The 20,046-nt window shown below is 37.0% G+C and overlaps 4 protein-coding genes, 1 long non-coding RNA gene and 1 other non-coding gene across 12 annotated transcripts; 5 read left to right on the top strand and 1 right to left on the bottom strand.

Moving 5' to 3' along the window:
* The first annotated feature begins 37 nt into the window (after nucleotides 1-37).
* Nucleotides 38-1,487, top strand: LOC114523633. The gene is made up of 4 exons (XR_003687043.1): nucleotides 38-131; nucleotides 264-317; nucleotides 538-583; nucleotides 1,239-1,487. It is a non-coding gene; the product is annotated as an uncharacterized LOC114523633 (long non-coding RNA).
* A 2,661-nt stretch (nucleotides 1,488-4,148) lies between these two features.
* LOC114523734 (P2X purinoceptor 4-like) lies at nucleotides 4,149-9,347 on the top strand. Of its 4 annotated transcripts, none has more exons than XM_028544761.1 (13): nucleotides 4,149-4,347; nucleotides 5,092-5,287; nucleotides 5,417-5,564; nucleotides 6,008-6,152; nucleotides 6,267-6,350; nucleotides 6,635-6,782; nucleotides 6,999-7,084; nucleotides 7,183-7,227; nucleotides 7,605-7,695; nucleotides 7,884-7,949; nucleotides 8,179-8,295; nucleotides 8,511-8,567; nucleotides 8,854-9,347. In XM_028544761.1, exons 1-12 carry the CDS (start codon nucleotides 4,205-4,207, stop codon nucleotides 8,562-8,564), a joined length of 1,323 nt encoding a protein of 440 aa, XP_028400562.1. In that variant the 5' UTR covers nucleotides 4,149-4,204; the 3' UTR covers nucleotides 8,565-8,567; nucleotides 8,854-9,347. The 4 variants fall into 4 exon arrangements, with proteins under 4 accessions (XP_028400562.1, XP_028400560.1, XP_028400563.1 ...); XM_028544759.1 differs by having other exon boundaries at nucleotides 8,179-8,307; nucleotides 8,854-9,346; XM_028544762.1 differs by lacking the exon at nucleotides 8,511-8,567.
* Nucleotides 9,333-12,404, bottom strand: LOC114523780 (N-lysine methyltransferase SETD6-like). Its single transcript, XM_028544813.1, has 10 exons — nucleotides 12,291-12,404; nucleotides 12,008-12,183; nucleotides 11,635-11,886; nucleotides 11,341-11,542; nucleotides 10,978-11,073; nucleotides 10,779-10,865; nucleotides 10,565-10,657; nucleotides 9,979-10,339; nucleotides 9,823-9,868; nucleotides 9,333-9,581 (listed from the first exon to the last, which is right to left on the bottom strand). Exons 1-10 carry the CDS (start codon nucleotides 12,402-12,404, stop codon nucleotides 9,422-9,424), a joined length of 1,587 nt encoding a protein of 528 aa, XP_028400614.1. The 3' UTR covers nucleotides 9,333-9,421.
* On the top strand, nucleotides 10,653-16,075 carry LOC114523733 (beta-1,4-N-acetylgalactosaminyltransferase 3-like). Of its 4 annotated transcripts, XM_028544757.1 has the most exons (9): nucleotides 10,653-10,919; nucleotides 11,207-11,527; nucleotides 12,555-12,711; nucleotides 13,187-13,521; nucleotides 13,608-13,693; nucleotides 13,870-14,627; nucleotides 14,700-15,219; nucleotides 15,416-15,552; nucleotides 15,880-16,075. In XM_028544757.1, exons 5-9 carry the CDS (start codon nucleotides 13,676-13,678, stop codon nucleotides 16,046-16,048), a joined length of 1,602 nt encoding a protein of 533 aa, XP_028400558.1. In that variant the 5' UTR covers nucleotides 10,653-10,919; nucleotides 11,207-11,527; nucleotides 12,555-12,711; nucleotides 13,187-13,521; nucleotides 13,608-13,675; the 3' UTR covers nucleotides 16,049-16,075. The 4 variants fall into 4 exon arrangements, with proteins under 4 accessions (XP_028400558.1, XP_028400557.1, XP_028400556.1 ...); XM_028544756.1 differs by having other exon boundaries at nucleotides 13,608-14,627; XM_028544755.1 differs by having other exon boundaries at nucleotides 13,187-14,627.
* On the top strand, nucleotides 13,022-13,140 carry LOC114523887. The gene has a single exon (XR_003687062.1). It is a non-coding gene; the product is annotated as a 5S ribosomal RNA (ribosomal RNA).
* An 88-nt stretch (nucleotides 16,076-16,163) lies between the features above and the next one.
* Nucleotides 16,164-20,037, top strand: LOC114523736 (replication factor C subunit 2-like). Its single transcript, XM_028544763.1, has 11 exons — nucleotides 16,164-16,413; nucleotides 16,758-16,827; nucleotides 17,041-17,082; nucleotides 17,179-17,285; nucleotides 17,455-17,556; nucleotides 17,795-17,895; nucleotides 18,000-18,094; nucleotides 18,249-18,311; nucleotides 18,523-18,588; nucleotides 18,813-19,007; nucleotides 19,441-20,037. Exons 1-11 carry the CDS (start codon nucleotides 16,292-16,294, stop codon nucleotides 19,546-19,548), a joined length of 1,071 nt encoding a protein of 356 aa, XP_028400564.1. The 5' UTR covers nucleotides 16,164-16,291; the 3' UTR covers nucleotides 19,549-20,037.
* Nucleotides 20,038-20,046: the final 9 nt, after the last annotated feature.

Here is a 20,046-nt window from a genome sequence, read left to right as displayed (position 1 = left end):
CTAATTTGATAAATTTGTACGTTTCTATGACAGGGCGATTGGATTCTAACAAGTTCGAAGATAATTGAAACGGTCACACAGATCTCTCTAACGGCCGGTAAAAAAGACAAAATTCATATTGAACAGTCAAGGTAAATATATTTTACCAATCGTGTAAGTATTGAACTTGAATGTTTTCATCGAGGGAACATTTCTCTCAATCCACTGCAAATTAGAAGGAGCAGCTTGTGCTAAATGCAAGTGTTTTTAAATTGTCCTTCTAGTATCACGCATTCATTACCCAAGGAGAAGAAGGGCACAATAACATTCGCTAAAGGGTACGTATTGTTTTTAATTTTGTTTTATTCACTGCCACATCATGATCTGCTGTTTTCCTGTTTTGACATTTCTCTTTTTATTCTATCTTGTTCTATTCTATCTCATCATACCCTATCTTGTTTTAATCTGTCCTGTCCGTTCCTATATGTCCTGTTTTATCCTATCCTTGTCCTATGTTGTCCTAATCTTGTATATTCTTATATGAATTGTACTTTACAGTGAACAACTGTTTATCGCAAAAGGAAAGACTGGAAATTTAGAAGTGGTATGTCGCTGTCATGTTAGCTTACTTTTCATTACCATGCACACTTGGTTAACTTCAGCTTGTCCATAAGAAAGCAATAACCACAAAATCTGACTTTAAGCTGAAAAAAAGCTGAGTTTGTATCAAGATTATAGTGTAATACATGTGAAAGCCACATGAAGCTTTTGCCTTGGAAATTTTCACAAAATAACATACTTAACAAAAGTGAAAATATCTATTCTGTGCCACAAGTTAGATTTCTGATTTGGATTTTGAATGGCACTAAAAAGCGGCAAGTCTTTCCACGAGGAATCAGTTTGATCCAATAAACGGTGTATAGCCACACCAGGGGCCGGTTGTATGTAGGGGCAAGAGTAAGACTAGTTAACTTTTAACTGTAGTTAAGGACAGAAATACCCAATCAGAGTTGTATATTTTTGGCTAGAATTTGTTAACTAGAATTTAACTATGCAAGGTGTAGTAAAAGAGTTTTATACAACCGACCCCATGCAGGTGAGGTATTGGCACGCCACGTCTCTAAGATTGTTTTCTCTAGGATTGTTTTGATTGCCATCATGGCGAGCGTCTCAGCCGTGATTTCACATAGGAAAAGTTCAATCACAAGACGTATTTTCTTCATTCATTTTTAACTTTAAGAAACTCTTTGCTCTTACAGGTTGTGCCAACTTGAATTTTCTAAGGATACCGTATATAAAATATGGATTTGTCAGAGTTTTGCTTATATGTGATGAATCATCTGCTCAGCACATTCTTTGATTGCATCTATCATTGTTTAATCTTATAAGAGACACTGCAAAGCAGACTTCAATCTCTTCACTAAATATCAGCTTTTAATGCTGCTTATTATTATTATAAAACATATACAATTGTTTTTCATATCACAAGAGTGTATTTTTAGGAATTACAGAGCTATTTTAATGTTGATTCAGAAATTTGAATTAAAGATTTAATTTTAGTCTGTTGTTTGAAGCAATTTAGTATGTGACGTTTTTTCACTCGTAGTGACGGTAGTGTACCGATAGTATACCATTTTCCGGTACATTCGACCATGGTCGAGTTTACCATTTTCCCGTACATTCGACCATGGTCGAGTTTACCATTTTCCCGTACATTCGACCATGGTCGAGTTTACCGTTTTCCGGTACATTCGACCATGGTCGAATATACCGAAATATGGTATATTCGACCTTACCATGGTTGAGTGGTACATGGTGGAGTGGTACACTTCAAGATGGGTAACTTAAAGTAGTGATTAGATTATCGCTGGCCGTTACCTCTCGTGACTGTTGTCTCAATTTCCTGCCTTCTCGAGAAAGCCACTGAGCCACTGAGCTATAATATAATTCCTGGAGGACCGGCCCGCGACCAAAAAGTGAAGCAAAAAACATGGCGGATTTCGGCGTTTGCTGACGCCAGATTGACGCCACTGGTTCCTATTCGCCATGGTAGTTACCACTGACCAAGGCTCAATTCTGAGCCCGCTACAAATGCACTCCCCCCTGGTTTTTGTTAAAAATAGTATTCAGTTCTCATTATTATATTTTCCGAAAAAAATTTAAACGTCAGTCAATATTTTTGAACTGAAAACTTTTTGATCAGATATGTTCGATGTTTTTGTGAAGATATCAAAGTCGTACACGTACTTCTGTCAAAAACAGGAAACAAATAACAGATAAATCATAAAACTTCAAGAAATTTGCCGAAACGAAAATGCAGTTGACTGACAGGTAAATATATTATTCATAAATTTCATTTTTTAGATAAAATTTCACCATTTTTTTTCGTTAACAGTCTTTAGATAGATGTCGTTGTTTATATATTTTAATATTTGACCAAAAGACGGGCGGAGAGAATGAAATGTATAGTTTGAAGTTTGAACAACTACAAAAAAGATTACCCTATACTTTGGAAATAATTTATTTTACATATTACATACATATTTCAGGCATTTTCTTCCAAAGAACGCTAAAAGGTAACATGATGTAAATTCAAGTCCAAAGAAACAGAGGCTAAGAATCATTGGGAGGATGAAGATGTGCAATTTCAACCAAGGGTAGCCTGTCCATTTGTTTTAATAGCTGGATTTCATTAGCCAGAAGAAATAGTTTTTCTGTACTGAACTATATCAGCATATATCATGTATATGAATGAGCTTATTAGCTATAAGGATGAACTATTAAATTGAAAGCTTCCAGCAGTCAGCACCATGCAGTGGTCAGCACTATAATTGTTTGACTGCACAGGCCATGCTCTTTCCATGGTATAAAACCAATAATTATGGCACCTGTGCAGGTCATATGCTTTTCTATATTTGCAAATGATAATGCAGAGGCTGCATTAAGGAAGATTAGAACCAGGGATGCTTGTAGGCCAAGATAGCCATGGTAATTATTATTGATTATATGCAAAAGGGGCTTACCACTTACCAGCTTCTCCCAGATTAGCCTGCAATGACTGGAAAGGTTCTTTGGAAATGAAATAAACAAAGCCTTACCAATTGTAATATTTATTTTCTTTTAATAAAACATTGTAATTTGTAAAAAAAATAAAACAGTTTCTGTATTTAAGAATGTGTGTAGTTCATATGGGTATAATAGTATGGTTGTCTCAATTTAATTCTCCAGAATTTTGCATAACATGCCTCCACTTGATCTACCAAACCCTATGTTATGTCCCTGCAAAAAGAAAGATATGTCAGAGATTAACTGTATGTATAATACACCCTGTAAGTGTTGACAAAATTAGTACAGATAATTTAGTGTCAGCTACTGAGGCCATGATGATGCCTCAGTTGGAAGTGTGAGTAAATTTAGGCAAGTTATTCTCAGACCTTGCTCCTTCAGATTATATTTTTGTTCCTATTGCATCCTTTATATACTTTGATCTAATATATCTTGTATGATTTTTCATCAAAAGATGGCTATAGACACATTGATGATTGATCTGGTTAGACCTGAGTTTTGGCACAACTACATGGATTCAAATCAGTGTAAAATATAATGGATAAACAAATATTAATAGAAATATGTTGTAGTTAAACAAATTAAATGTTAGTAAATATATCATTTCTGTTTTCAGATCTGTCATAGCCGTCGAACTACGAGGCTATATTTTTTACTTGACGTTCAGAGTTCAAACATCAAAATTGCGAAAGCCTTTTTAAAACTCTTACCTGAGTGCAAATCGCCAAAAATTTCTTCTTTAATGAGTAAATTGCGGCAGGAACAAGCAGAGCAAATAGCTGCTTCTTTGTTGAAGTTGAAAAGAACCAGCAAAAAAGGAAAAAAATCCATGTTTTTGTTCAAAAACAAAAAATTTCGTAAAAACCAAATCCTGTTTTTATCGAAAACCAGGAGGGTGCTCGCATTTTTTCATGCTTTGGATCGCGGTTGGTCAGTGGTAACTACCATTGCAAATAAGAACCAGTGGCGTCAATCTGGCGTCAGCAAAGGCCAAAATCCGCCATGTTTTTTGCTTCACTTTTTGTATTTCAAAACATTAGGAGCCGGTCCTCCAGGAATTATATTATAGCTCAGTGCACTGAGCTATAAAACCTGATCAGACCTCATGAAGATGATTGCAAAATTCTTAATCTCCTGACATGAAAAATGCTTCTTTAAAATGGTGAATTTCAACGAGGCTTGCAGCTCTTTCGCTGCTGCCGTCCTTGAATATGATACGAATAAGATTGTTCATATAAAGAGCAAGAAAGTTGGCTTGATCAACCGCATAATACAACTTGCAATCATCGGATATGTGATCGGGTAAGAACAGTCTTTTGTCGTGTTTCTCACTTTAAATGATGTTTAGATTTGCAGTCGTGGTATTTAAATTAAAAGTACGTGGCAATCGTCATCTGCGAAAATGATCTAATTCTAAGTAATTATGTTAACATTCAGCAAAACCTAAAATCGATGGAAAAAGAACGGGTCTTTAATATACAAGAAAGAGCTCGTGCTAATATCGGAGCTTTTGTTTAAGGAATAATAGACAACTATTCATGGAAATATATTGGTTATCTTGTTTATATTGTACAAAATATTGTACACAATTGTTTCTGAAAGATGAACGATTCTGAATGGATGTTTTGTGCTTAATATTGCTTCTGTTGAATTATTTAATTTAATTGAACTTTGAGATATGAAAAGTGACAACCGTGACAAGTGATGCTTGTTCTTTGGCACACAGGTGTTTCGAGGACCCATATTTTTATGAAAAGATGCGTTTTTCAGCAGGTTTTTTATGCACAGACTTGCAGCAACCTGTTTGATAAATTAGGAGAATGCAGTTCAGGCCTGTCTCGGACATGAAAGTTTTGATATCGATCTGAATTCTAAGGTCTTTGTTTAAGTTCATTTGCATTCAATATAGTGCAGAAAAGTTCCACGTCTAAAACATGCATTGAAAACAAATATGCGTCCATTCTGTCTAATTTAAGATGATTTTAATCATCAGTAGAGAGCACTTTGAGTAATTGAGTTAAAACTATATATCTGTCATTTCTTTAGCTATGTTATTATCTATGAAAAAGGTTATCAGTCATTTGATGTTGGACTGAGCTCTGTAACAACGAAACTTAAAGGAACAGCGTTAACCAATTTGTCAATAAATTTCCCAGTCAACATTAGCAATGGGATAGAGTCAAGCAAGCTTTTTGATGGACCACGGATCTGGGATTCGTCAGATTATGTGATACCTCCAGAGGTAATTTTCAATGTAGTTGGTTCTTGGTGAGGGTATCTCTGATATCTGGTGTTGATGTTATTGATTCTGTTGCTGATATCTGGTGTTGATGTTATTGATTATTTTACTGATATTCATGACCTATCTAAGGAAAATGATGCTGTCTTTGTGATGACCAACATGATAATAACGCCTCGGCAGAAGCAAGGAATGTGCCCGGAAGACGACCAATACACCATGGCTCGTTGTTATTCTGATGCTAATTGTACTAAAGGTGAAGAAGTTATCACAGGACATGGTATGTGATGGCCAACATTGCTGCCTTTTCTACAGCACTGACCTGTTTTGTATACATTACTATATTAGTTCACATCAACTAAATGCCAAAAATACTGTGAGCAATGACCATGATTTAGACCTCATGCACGCTGAAACTGGTCATCTGATTAATTAATGGCTCGTCGTCATTTATTGTATTCAAATATATTTTGCACACAAAAAGTTTTAGTTTGTTATTTTCTAAGGTATATATTCACCATCTCTCATTTGAACACATTTTGACTTTAGGCTCTCAGTCCAGATTAACTAATATATATATATCTAGGTCTTTGTTCATAATCTGGATGTGTGGTCATATGCCATACAATCATTCCATAGTTAGCATCAAATGAATATAGTGAATTATCACTGGATGAATATTGCCGAATGAATAGGATTGATCATGATTTGTTCTGTTCTCAGGCGTCATGACAGGAAGGTGCATAGCACCAGACAGACAACGAAGTGACCGGGGCAATTACAATGTCTGCGAGATATATTCCTGGTGTCCAGTGGAGTATGACAAACTACCAATGCCGGGAACAAATTCTGGCAATCCCTTAAGAAAGTATGTTGACAATAATTTTGATAGATCACACACTATTGTTGTGCCAAGATATGTTTTATAGAGTACTTTTACATATTCCATATACACAACTAATTTTTAACTGTTTCAATTTAGCGACACTTGCCTGCTTGATTCTGCCATCAACTTCACAATATTGATAAAGAACACTGTGCAGTTTCCAGAATTTGGTGTTCGGGTGTAAGTATTTTGAGGGACCTGTGATGACGAGTTTGGGGACAAGAAGGGATGTGCATGGATGGTAGGGGGGAGTAGGGGATTGAAGGTATAAGGGTAAAGAATAAGAGAAAGTGAGGGTGGCAAAGAAGGCGGACTAAGGTATGGGTAAAGGAAGGGGGATGTGGGTTAAAAATAGCCATGTAACAGAGGTGCTGTTAAAAAGTTGCATAATCTCTTGCTGAGGAAAATTACCTTTTAATGCCTTTTAACATCAAAGTCTTATTGATATTACTTGACCATTTCAGACGAAATATAAATGACAAGCAGAACAAGACCTACCTGACAAGATGTCATTACAGTTCAAGTAAAGAAAATCGTCTGTGTCCAATCATTAGCTTAAAAACAATATTTGATGAAATCTCCGATACTGCATTTGAAGATGCTTGCATTAAGGTACACATCGTTATATCTTAGTAATATACAGCCCATTGTCAATATTTTTCCCTTTTAGGTGTGTAATTTACCAAAAGGAAAACTAAAAACTATGTTAAAAACAGGCTCTATTTTTTTGTGTTAGATTTTATATTGAATATGTTGCATGGATATGTTGCTCTGATGAAAATTATTTTGATATCTCTAAAGTTCAATGATGTTTCTATTGTATTTCAGGGGGGGATTGTTGCCATTAAAATCAAGTGGGATTGTGATTTAGATTATGACGAGAGCGAGTGTCTACCACATTACTCATTTGGCAGGTACAATAAAGCAGCAAAACGTTGTGTAATCTTCTTGAAGTGAATTCAAGTTCAAGTTTTTTAAGTTCAAATTTAATTTGTTTTCACACATGTTTCAGAGTGGACAATGCGCATGCTCAGATAGCAGGTGGATATAACTTCAGGTTTGTGGTCAAGACAATTATATATCTTCGTTGTATTTTCTCTGCAATCCTGGATTAGTAGTTTAGTAAATACAAGTTGTTTAGAGTTTATTCACATTAAGTTAAGCTTCGGAATCTCCCGTAGCAGCGTAGGCAGTATGGCGTATGTATTTTTACGGACTGTCCGTGCTTTTAAACTGTAGTAAGATTCGGCTCCCTTGAAAAATAATCGCTTATAGAATTTATTCACATTGAGTTAAGCTTCAAAATCTCCCGTAGCAGCGTAGGCAATATGGCGTATGTATTTTTACAGACTGTCCGTGCTTTAAAACTGTAGTAAGGTTCGGCTCCCTTGTAAAATAATCGCATGTTTATTAGAATTACAATTTTTCGCACAGATTTGCAACTTACGATGTCGAAAATGATACTCAGTACCGGACGTTGATAAAGGCATATGGTATTAGATTTGTTATAATGGTCGACGCGAAGGTATGGCTTTCTTCAAAGTTTGTTCCCCAGTTCAAAAAGTCTTGTTAAAAAAAGTAATTTTGCGATTGACCCTGCTGGAAATAGCTAAGATAATTTCTATAAGAACTTAAGCCGAATCATTATTTCTGGTTACAAAGAAAGCATACTTCGGGTCGGGGTTAAATCTGGTGTGTTTTTTTTTCAAATAGGCTGGTAAATTTGACATCATTCCTTTGCTTCGGAATCTTGGTGCTGGCTTGGCCTTACTTAGCGTGGTATGTTCACTGTACAAACCAGAATAAGTGTTAAAATGGGACCATTTTTTGACCAGAAAATGTGTTAAATTTTACCAGAATTTGCTGGGTGGAAATTGTGAATATTTTCTGGTCATACTCAACCACAGATCGAGCGTTTTCGGATGTTTGTTGCTTCTGAACACACTTCCATAGTTTTTCCGCAACAGTTTTTGTACTATTGAGAACGTGGGTGCCATATTTCTTGCAGGCGACCGTGATGTGCGATATATGTGTGTTATATCTGTTGAAAAAGAAATATTTTTATCGAAATAAGAAATACCAATATGTCGACGACCCGGACGCCAGTAGCACAAGCGAAGATGAGGCGAGTTTACGAGTACGTTTTGCTTTTTAAACCTTTATAAAAGGCCTGTATTTCATGATATATTTCCTCGCAAATTGATATATTTACAAGCTAGTCGTATATGCAAGAGGGATAAATGTTTTTCTTCACAAGAAGCATTTCGTCGGCTTTGCTTCAAGGCGACATTTTGGAATGCTCGTGTGACATGGTCTTTGGGTATTTTTCTTTGAACTTAGACAAAACCCGAAGAACGCACTGACAGTGGTGACTACGAAAATATTAACGATTAAATGGTATAAACAGAGTTGTGCAAATTATAAATAATAAATTAATTTAAAATTCTCATAAAAAATAATTTTTTACACTTTGGGAAAAAAAGCATAACATTCTGGATACTAATTTTAGTATAATGTAATAATGATTTATATAAATTAGTGAAGTTTTGAAGTCTTTTTGCAAATTTGTATATGCAGAAAATATAGCCTCGCGTATTTTTCTCGAAGCATTAACTTCAGCAGATAGTGTACAGTTCTTTTTATGAGATCAGTGTCAAAACTCACGATGTTTTCATTTTCACAGATGAGTGAAAGAAGCAACACGCCTGATTATGGTACCTTGAAAAACGAAAAATGAAAATAATTCAAGTGGAAGTAATGAGCACAGGTTTGATCATTTCAACACTAAATTAATCCCGAAGAAAATAGATGAGGTGTATTCAGGGTAAAAAAATAGACGATAAGTAAAGAGAAGATGGTCTGTCCAAAAGCAAAATTTGATATTTTGGCGTATGTTATTTACTGAATTGGTACACAGGAGTTAAGATACTAGGTGACGTTGTGCTTAATGTGGGTGACCTGATTGTTGAGACCTACGAAATCACATACGCCAGAAAGTTGACTCGTATATAGTTAGTTGTAATCATATTCACGTACAAAATGGCCGCTAAACTGCACAGAACTTCACATTAGGATACAAGAAAGAAAAACACACAGCATTTGAGACTAGGCCATATCACAGAACAATAAGTTATTAAATTTAATTGAAACATTGATTCCGGGGGGAGTGCACGCTAGTATTTGCGTTTGGTATATAAATATAAAAATAATATATAAATATAAAAAAAATAAGTGCATTAGATTCGAATAAATTAAATTATCGATAAATCTTGGATTTTTCGTAAGATTGTCAATTGGCCTTGTAGGATGTTTTTGACCATTGTAATTCGCGTTTTGTCCTGTGATTTGGCAACTTTTCTTGACAATTCTTCTGCTAAATTTTGTATATTTCTTGAGCGAACACTGGCTGCCCTAAAATAGAAAAGATTAATTCATTCAATATTGTTCATGTGTATTATAATGCGATGACACACACGACAATTCTGTTCGGCTGGTTCGGATGTTCGTTGATGTTATGTGAAATCATATGCGGCAAACGTCATCTGACGTCATCATTTACTACCAGAATTAACCGTTAACATCAGGCGAAAGCCAAAATTGGCCTGATACAGTGACATGAAATTATGTGGGGAAAAATTTCCGTTAACTTCACCTTGTCATTGTCTGTTTCCATTTGCCTGGTAATTCTTGTAGTTCAACTAAAACAAAAACAAAATTCACTAGTCGTCTAGTTAACCGTTTTTTCAGGTAAAATTTGGCTAAAGTGCGAAACACATTGACTTTGTAGGACTTTTGAAATGAATCTTACCCCAGCCTACACCACTTTGCCCAGCACAACTCGAGTCATCGCTTTCTGATCCATCGTTACCCCAAAAATCCCCTATCCCGTCGCTATCAGATCCACTTGTATCCATCGTTGTACCCTTGTCACCCTCGGAGGCTTCATCCGAGTCACTCTTCAATCCATCATCTTCATCGTCATCCACTGTTATCCCTGCATGCTTCGAGACATCCCCAGAAATTTCGGTCAATCCCTTATCGACGTTTGACTTAGGTTTGATATATTCTAAGTTAGTATTGTTGTCATTATCGTTCTCAATCTCATTTCTTTCAATATCTTTCCTTATTTCGTCATTTTCGTCTGATTTTGATTGTCTTTCATGAATAGCCTAAAGGAAATATTAAAATTACATAAAGTTATTTGTTAACGGAAACACCCTTAAACAAAATACTTACTTTCTCTTACCGTATTAACATCGTGCTAAAAACAAAAATCCTATCAGAAAAAATTCTTACATTTTTAGCACTCTTAATCTGTTGAGTTTACACAGACTTTCAATTGAAAAATATCAAGGCAACTGCAGTAAGATAATAGTTATTTCACAGAGACATGCCTCAAAAAGTGTGTGCAGTTCTTCCCCAGACGACGTACATCCAGCGTTGAGATTAAATATGAGTCCTTCTTCTGTATTCACACTACACGTTTGCTAAAGAAGAGATATGGAGCTTGTTTTTAAGAGAGGCAAGGGTTCAATTATTGTTATCAATGTCCGTGGTATACTGTACATGTACTGCACAGGCCTAGATTTTGCTCTATCTTGTGTGTACCTGTCCTCGTATCGAGGTCATCTTGATTCTCCATTCTTTATCAGATAGTTTTAAAACTTCTTGGAAGATTCGCAAGGGTATGTCAACCTTGATGCAATAAAACGTCGAGTTACAATGACACCTGGGGGTGCTGGAAAGCAGGTAAAAACGTTAGAATGTTTGGTTTAGTCAACCAATGTCCTTTTTTCACGATGTTTACCTCGTCAAAAACATTCGGAGGGTCTTCAATGAAACCATACGAACGTAGAAGATTGCAGTTATCCAGGTTTCCATAAGTGTTGAACACCTCACAGCCCTAATTCAACAAATTTAAAATCAAATGTAGTAGAGAGTCTTTCAATCCCACTCTGGCCACTCGCCCTTTTCGATTTCAGATGAACTCAGTAGGTTCTACCGTGATTTTAAATGTGATTTCATTATTTTGACAGATTGGGTTTTAAAAAAGGGGGTTTAAAAGCGCACAGATTGTTTGATCTTTCGAAACTGAATAGCTCGTTCCCAGGCCTGGTTATGAACAGATGGAGCAACGAGACCTTTGGTTCCTCGTCTTGGTCATATTTACCTTCCTGATGGCTTGTGTGGTGACCATACTTAGGAACTCGTCACCAAACTCCAGGTGGGCGTTGTTGTCGCTCACGTGATTCAAAATGTCCGCCATCGGCACCATCGCAGGCTTCGCGTCGACGTCATCGCTGTCGGTAAAACTGTACGCCATAACAAACCCAGCAAGACGCTTGTAAAGATCCAAGGTATGAACCTTAGGACTGAAAGAAATACATACATCCTGTCAAAAACCGCTGAAAGTCTCAGTTAACTCTGTAGTTAAATAACTTTGTCGGGGGTGAGACAAACTTACTCGAAATATTTCTTGTTTTTTTCCATAAACGGCAACACGAAATTCTTGTATCCCAATTCGATATTCCTTTCGTCTTCTTCCACGCCATCTTTTAGATCGATTGAGGTCAAGATTTTTCGTTCTTGTTCGGTCCAAAAAATCGGTTGATTGAGGACTGTCTCGCTTGGTACGAGATCTAAATATGGTCGCCATTTTGACGTGGGGTTCGTGTACTCGTGAAGAAGCGTGATTAAAAGGGGAAGCCATTTGTTTCTAGATGGAAATAAACAACGCGATTATTGCCTCAAGGCGATTATAATCATGTATAATCTTTTCTTGTTAAACTACGCTGTCACGGGCTATTTTCATTGACTTTTTCCAATCCGGACAATACCTTGAGTGAATTTCTGGTAAACATTCTGCAAACTCTGAAACAATTCCGGAAATGGCCGAGGTGTGCGGTTCTAGTAAAACATTTCTTGGAATTTTGAAGACAGACTCTCCTTCTTCGATGTTTTCCAAAGCGATCATGCCGAACCTGTGACACGAACCTTCCTCCCTTACCGTAACCTTGAGGTAAAAAAGAACCGTTTTTTTTTATAGCAGACATTTGCGGGCATTTTTTTTATTGCAAAACATTGAATGACACTTCGTGATGAATCAGAACCTTAGTATACCTTAGAGTTTAAAGTTAAACCAACATCGCCGCACCACTGCAAAAAATTTTCCACTAAACATTGAGTTTTAGGATTCTCCACTCTTCGTCTCTTTTGCTGCGGAGGATCCGCCATATTGGATTTCTTGCGAGCTATAGCTGACCACCAAGCGCAATGCAATCGTGGGCTCCCAACGCCTAAGTTTGCCTTTGATAAAGGAACTTTAAAAAAAAGTGAAAGATTTGTGCATTTAAATCAAGTTTTAAAGAGATTCTTTATTTTTAGGGTTTGAAGGGACATTTTGGAAGTCATTATAGCTTTGGAAAAGAAGGCCACGGGGTGATTTATGAATCCTGGTTTGGTAAAGTGCAGGGAAAAGCAAGGAATGGAATCGCATTTGCTAAGGAATTCTTCAATACCCGAACATTGATTAAAACCCGAGGTAAATTTCACCGAATATTCCATTATTAAATGCTCCAAAAGTCTGTATAATAACCATTTTGTGACAAAGTAATGTGGCACAGAACATATGTTAGGAAATCATTCATGAGGTTGTATTCGGTTGACGAATAGCAAGTAGCAAAGTAGTAACCCATAGATTTACTTTCATAAACTACTTGTCCAACATTTTATGTCAGGTATTCTTGGAAATACACTAAAACCTCCGAGGAATATTCGTTTAAAAGGGTAAATAATTGAACGAGATTATTTGCACGCTCTTGTGTTAAATACCGTAAATTACGTGCACTAGTGTCTACGACCATACCACCAGGAAAACGCTGGTTCTCGTTCGATCACCAAAGCTAAGCCTGGACGGGCGAAGTTAGTACTTGGATGGGTGACCGCCTGGGAATACTTCGTGTTGTAGACTTTTTGATCCCTTCGAATTCTTTCCAATTTTTTTTCGTTTGGAATAGGGTTTTTTTCGCATTGGAAGAATATTTAGCCAACTTTTCAACGTTCCTAGAGGCGAATTTGGCAGATTTAAAAAGGTCTTTTGAAGTTGGAAAATCTTGCCTTGGAAATGAAATTTCACTGGAGCTTCAACCAAGCATTTTGTTCGTTACTTGGTTTTTCCAGCCCGAACGAAATATAAATAGGATTTTATTCCGTACAGATAATAAAATAGAGAAGTATATATCGTAAATAGCGTCAAAAATAGCGTTTTGGTTGGAGGAGAAAGAAACAGCCATTGAAGGAGACCACTTGTATTTTGTCGAAGTGGAAGCACATCCGCCATGTTGTTCCAGAGGTAGAAATGGTCTTCAATTTTTCTTTAAGAAAACGAAGAATTTTGAAGTTTTCCGTCTTAATTTGTGCAGTTTTTATCGTCTCTAGAGTACTTTTTGGATCTGAACCGCCGAACGAGGAGCCTCAATTGCCAATATTTGTTGCACAGCGTGGGAATGAGCGTTATTTCAAAGGTAAGACACGACTCAGTTCAGAGACATACTTCAGACAAACTTTGCAATGGGAGAAGCAGAAACGCGCTGTTTCTACAGCAAATGAGGTGACGTACGGCAAATTAAACGTTCATATTTGGGGAGAAATTTGCGGAAATGATTTGAACAGCTTAAAGAATCATGTTTTATTTCCAAAGTTTCCATCAAGAAGACTTTACACAAAGACAACTCGTTTTCAACATGGTACAGGCAATTATGATTATGGAGAAAGAATATTTGGGTTCTTGCTCCCAAAATCAACTGGGCTTCACAGATTTCAGATACTGGGTAGACCTGTCGAGATTTGGCTCGGCGTAAACTCAGATCCCTCTTCGGCGAAACTGGTGTATCAAAAGTCACACTATGGTGACTCGGTTGGGAACTTTGAATTGGAATTAGTCTCCAATAATAAATATTACATAGAGATACTGCATAAGAAAGGCAGTGAAGATGAAGACTTTGAGATAACATGGATGGTCCCAGGTAGTTCAAAATTTGTGGAGGTCGCTGGTTCCGAAGTATCTGTGAAGGTGTTGGACCATTATTTGAGAAATGGTGAAGTTGATAGCTCCGAGCCTAGTTTGGAAATCCCAATCGTTCATAAAAAAAAGATGTTTCCAATACTAGAAGATAACGAGCAACAGCGAAATGATCTGTTTCTTTTGCCTCTGATTGACCACAATGTTGTTAAGAATGTTTTAACGAGTTGTGATTACAAACCTAGCTACATAGTTGATCGTAAGTTGACCAATTATAAAGGTGTCTGGGAGACTCATTATAATTCGTTATATCCGGAAGACAAGACCAATGTGACACGTGGTGGTTGGGTGTGTCTGGGTAACGATGTTCTTAATGCTGACGAGGCTGTACAAATTGCGAAAGATTACATGACATCATTAGATGAGAAGCGCAACAGGTAAGCATTACTGTTTTAACCGTGTTGTTTAGCTGAGATGTGGACTAACTAACTTGTTGTTTAACTTTTCAGTCGATACAAACTAAAGCAGATTCTCAGTGTGGAGAAGAATCATGACCTTTTGAGAGGAAGCCGTTATCTTTTGGAACTGGAGGTAATAGACATAACTACGGATACAGCACACAGACTCTCGGAGTATGTGTACGAGCCTCTAGGTCAGGACAGACTGTGCTCCCCACGAGATTATCAGTGGAGCCGTAATGCCACCGTCAATATTATCCTGACGGTCGGTGGTCGGCAAGGCAGATGGGTCCAACATTTTATCAACAATCTTGCGGAAATATTTGATCAAACAAAAGATCAGAACCTCAATGTTATTATTATGGATTTTCATAGTAAAGATATAAACATTGAGGAGGCTCTCAAACGGAGCAAATTGCCTCGTTATATATTGCTACATATGAAATCAAAGTTTCACAAGACAATTGGACTTCAGTACGCAATGGATGTTGTCACCGATCCAAATGATATTGTATTTATATGTGATCTGCACCTGTATCTTCCAGTTCCAATTGTTGATCACATCAGAAAGGTATGCAACTCAGAGCTTTGTGCTGAAATATCACTCCAGTAATATTTTTGAGCTCACACTTCTTGGCACTTTACATCACCTTCCAATATTATTGAGATCAGACTTTGGTATCACACAACTAATAACATGCTCACAGGTACATTTTTGTTACGGGGCTTTTAAAGTCTTTTTGTGACTTGTTTTGTGACTTTTTTAGCATTGTATTCAAGGAAAAACTGCTTTCAATCCTTTACTGGTTCGTCTTGACTGCGGATATACGGGAAGCAACCCCAATGGACGCTGGGAACATGATGGTTTTGGACCAATAGCAACATACAAATCTGATTGGATCAGGTATGGAATAACTAGTTTCATGGATAACCACATTATTCAGCCAAAGAGCCCTGCTTTTGTGAGTTAGGCTAAAAACAATAAAGAATTGCACATTGCCACATCTGAATGCATTGCAAGCTATAAAAGTTAGCAAAAAACACTGGCAGATAGTTTGCTTAACTCATTAACTGGCATTGATAATAGTATTCTTGCACTGTCTTTCACTGACAAGTAAAATCATTTTGCATTAGACAAAGTAGATTACTCAAAATATCTCTGCCAAGAACATATTTTTGACTTACATATTAAACAAGTATATTGTATTTTTCTAAATCCTCTTTTTTTCAGGTTTGGAGGTATGAACGTTGAGAGATTCAAGCATACCTGGGGTGGCGAGGATTGGGATTTGGTTGACCGGATATTATCAGAGGGTTTGGAAATTGAAAGATTGAAGATTTTAAATTTCCTTCATTTCTATCACACAAAGAAAGGAATGTGGAAGGAGTCTGAGAAATAATTATGACATAGTGCTTTTAAAATTAAAATAAATATATTTAATAGTAAACCAAGTGTTGTTTCCTTTTTCCAGGGGGGGGTTAGCTTTTTCTGTCGCAGTCATTTATGGGAGGTTTAGCCTGCGAAAAGGTCTAGATTCGGCTCAGAAATGCCTGCACGGGGTGAAGTCGTTACTGTAATCGCAAAGGTCAACTAAAGGTCAATTTGAAGTTTTCGCGGGATTTGGCGGGAAGTATTTTCCAAAATGGCGGACGAAGTGGTCGAAACGATGGATGTTGATTTAGACGAAAAACCGGGTTCTTCAGTTTCTAAAGATGAACCACCAAGCTCTACTGTTGCGAAGAGAAAAGGTTTTCAATTACCCTGGTAAGATTCTTTAAAAGACCACAGGATGAAATTAATTTTATTCTAAAGTATGCTCAAGATGACATCATGACAAATTGTTCTTCTTGCATTTGGGGCGAGATTTTAAAAACGATGCGGTTTTTGCCCTTTATTCATCACTCAATACTGCCGTTATTATCTTCTCTTTATGTTACATGGTTTTTGTTGCTGACACAAGCCATGTGATCGGCGCATGGTGAAACCAAATGTATTACGTTTATTTACGTACAGCTTTTTTATTCAATTTATTGTACAATTTGATGATATTATGATGATTGTACAAGTAGTTACGTTACAATGTCGTCATTCTGCTAATATTTATCTAGGGTTGAGAAGTACAGACCAACAATGTTGAAAGATATTGTAGGAAACGAAGATACAGTCAGTAGATTACAGGTAATAACGTTGGTTAAGAAATTTAAAAGAGTAATTTTAATTATTTTATCCACTGTGCACAAATTGCATTGGAAATCCTAAGTATGCTACCTTATCCCTGAGGTAGAATTAACATAAAATGCACATTGGTAGAGCTCAATGGTACATTTTATGCACTCTCCTCAAATATATTAGGCATAAATATCATAAAACATTTCAATAATCTATTTCTAGGTCTTTGCTGAACAAGGAAATGTGCCGAACATTATCATTGCAGTGAGTATGAATATTTTTCATATTGCTTGCAATTTAACAGTGCTTTCTTCTATTATGGCACTATCTTAGTAAGCCATGCTTCGATTGCATATTTAGGGACCACCGGGTTCTGGTAAAACAACCAGTATTTTATGTCTGGCAATGGGATTGCTTGGTACCTCGATGAAAGATGCTGTCTTGGAACTAAATGCTTCAAATGACAGGTATATTGATTGCATGGAAACATCTTATGTTGTATGTCACATCTTCCCATGAACCAAGCTGTGAAGCCATGCCCAAAAGGAGGGAGCCCCTGGCCATAAACACTGTTTATCAATTTAAACCACCATTCCATTATCATGACCAAACTTATCCAGTTCCCTTCTGTTACAGGGGAATTGATGTTGTCAGAAATCGAATCAAAATGTTTGCACAAAAGAAAGTTACTCTACCCAAAGGAAGACATAAAATTATCATTCTGGACGAAGCTGACAGGTTCTATTTCCATCAATACTGTAGTTAATAGCACCAATTTCATATAATCTTCACGAAAATTACCTTTTTTAACTGCCACAAAGTTTCTGTTATGCTTGATGTATTTAGATATGTTATTTGGATACAGTCCATATCAACAGATAAATTTGCTTGTTTTGACTAGAGTCTGAAATCTTTCCATTAGTTAAGCTAATGAATTGTTATAAATTCATGGTTTGAACACTCTTTCTTTCTTCAGCATGACGGATGGAGCACAGCAAGCATTAAGACGAACTATGGAGATTTTCTCAAAAACAACGCGTTTTGCATTAGCCTGTAATACCTCAGACAAAATCATAGGTAACTTGTGTTGAAATTATTTTGTTCTCAGTAGAAGATGGTGATTTTGTAACGTGAAGGTATATGGATCATACGTCCATTCTGAGTGACATTCTATTTTCCAGAAGCCATCCAATCGCGCTGTGCGATTTTGAGATACACTAAACTCAGTGATGCACAGATACTGAACAGACTTATGGAGATCTGTGACAAAGAGAAGGTGATCTTTCATTACTTTTTGTGTGATGTTGGGGAATTTAGAATATGTATGACCCATAACTGTGAGTTTAAAAACACAAAACATTTGGGGGTTGGCTTTTTCACTAACGACTTTCGTCACGAGAGTTAGTGTGAAAGAATTTTTTATTTTGCAGGTTGTGAAAACAGATGATGGTTTGGAGGCGATTACGTTTACTGCCCAAGGCGATATGCGTCAGGTACTAGAGCGAGCTTTTACATCCAGTGATAAGTGTTTCCTATATAGACCAGTTTTGGAACTAGTTGTCAAAGTAAAATCCATTTCTGCTGAAACACACTTTATTTTGGTAAAACTGGGGACACTGATATCAAATAGGATATATTTATATAAAAAACCTTTATGCTAATGTCAAACATTGTTATAATATTGTAAAATATATTTATTTATAGGCTATAAATAACCTTCAATCCACTTTTTATGGGTTTGGCGTGGTCAACGGTGATAACGTTTTCAAGGTGAGGGATAAGGAGGGCAAGTTAGGGATCTTTTTATCTTGTCCTAAATTAACCCCTGCCAGTGAACGAGGGATGGCTGGGAACATTAATCAGCTAACCAGCCATATTTGTCAAAACCAGTCAAACACAAAACCATTTTTTGTGTCAAGATCTTGAGCTCTTGAGCCAGGGTTGATAGGCTTAGCGGTTTCATCATGATTATTGGGGCGTTTCCCCCCTCACAGGTTTGCGATGAGCCACACCCGCTTCTGGTGAAGGATATGATTGGTCATTGTACCAAAGGCAATATCGAAGATGCGTACAAGACCATGGCGCATCTCTGGCAAATGGGATACTCGCCCGAAGACATAATCACCAGCATATTTCGAGTTTGCAAGATCGAGGATATGCCGGAGTTTCTTAAACTAGAATTCATCAAGGTAATATGCTTGCAATTTGAGTTTGGAAACACAACAGCGAAAGTCCGTCATTAAGATAGTTCCAATATAACCAGGGAGCAGCGTGGCAGCGTCTTCAAACAACTTAGCATCAAATGTTGTACAACAACTGCCTAAAATAGACAAAACACTTCTCGATGTTTCGACCTAACTAACTCTCCTGACAAAGGCCCTCGGCTGGAAACGTCGAGAAGTGTCTTGTCTATTTTAGGCAGTTGCTATACCACATTTGATGCTAATTCGTCATTAAGATAGTTCTTAATGGAGCTTGAAATAGATCTAAATTGAATCTTTATTGGACACAAAATAAAATGCTTAAAGTGAACTAAACGAGTTCATTGAATTTTGAGTTTTTGTGTTTTAAAGTAATGCAACTTCGAACGACATTTTGAGGCCAATGGTTGTGTGTTTTTAGGAAATCGGTTTTACGCACATGCGCATTGTTGAGGGAGTGAACAGTCTGTTACAAATGTCTGGTTTGCTGGCAAGATTGTGTATGAAGACCGCTGTTGATGAGAACTGACGTGCTCGGATTTGTGGACCTCTCGATATTAAGGTGACTCGCCTACACACGCACGTGGGCTGACGCAAGTTAACTTTATACAGTAAAACGAGTGTTATGACTGCCCGAAGTCAAAGCGTATATCGGGACTTGTCAAGCAAAGCGAAAATCTCAAAGCAGAGATGCGAACGTTGGATGCAAAAATACCATCAGTAAATAGTGAAAAACGATTGTATTTTTGATCGTCCGAAGGATGTGCGATGCGACCAATGAAATTGCATTACAATGAAATTTGCTTTCACGTTAGCTTGTTTGTGAATTCGAAACGCCCGCGTTTCAACTTGCAAATTCTGCCGCAATTTTCAGAAGAGGATAATTCTGTTCCTCTTCTGATAGATGCGAACGAGCAGGGAAGTTACGAATGTTCAAAATAACGGCGCCTTTACCCCAAGCGCCCGTAACTATTCGCTCGTTGACATCCCTCAAAGAGTAAAAAAGGTATGGTCACCGAAAGTCGCT

This window comes from Dendronephthya gigantea, unplaced genomic scaffold (assembly GCF_004324835.1).
Source record: "Dendronephthya gigantea isolate DGI-Jeju-01 unplaced genomic scaffold, DenGig_1.0 000028F, whole genome shotgun sequence".
In the NCBI taxonomy this organism is placed as follows: domain Eukaryota; kingdom Metazoa; phylum Cnidaria; class Anthozoa; order Malacalcyonacea; family Nephtheidae; genus Dendronephthya; species Dendronephthya gigantea.
This window is presented reverse-complemented; position numbering and strand designations above follow the sequence as displayed.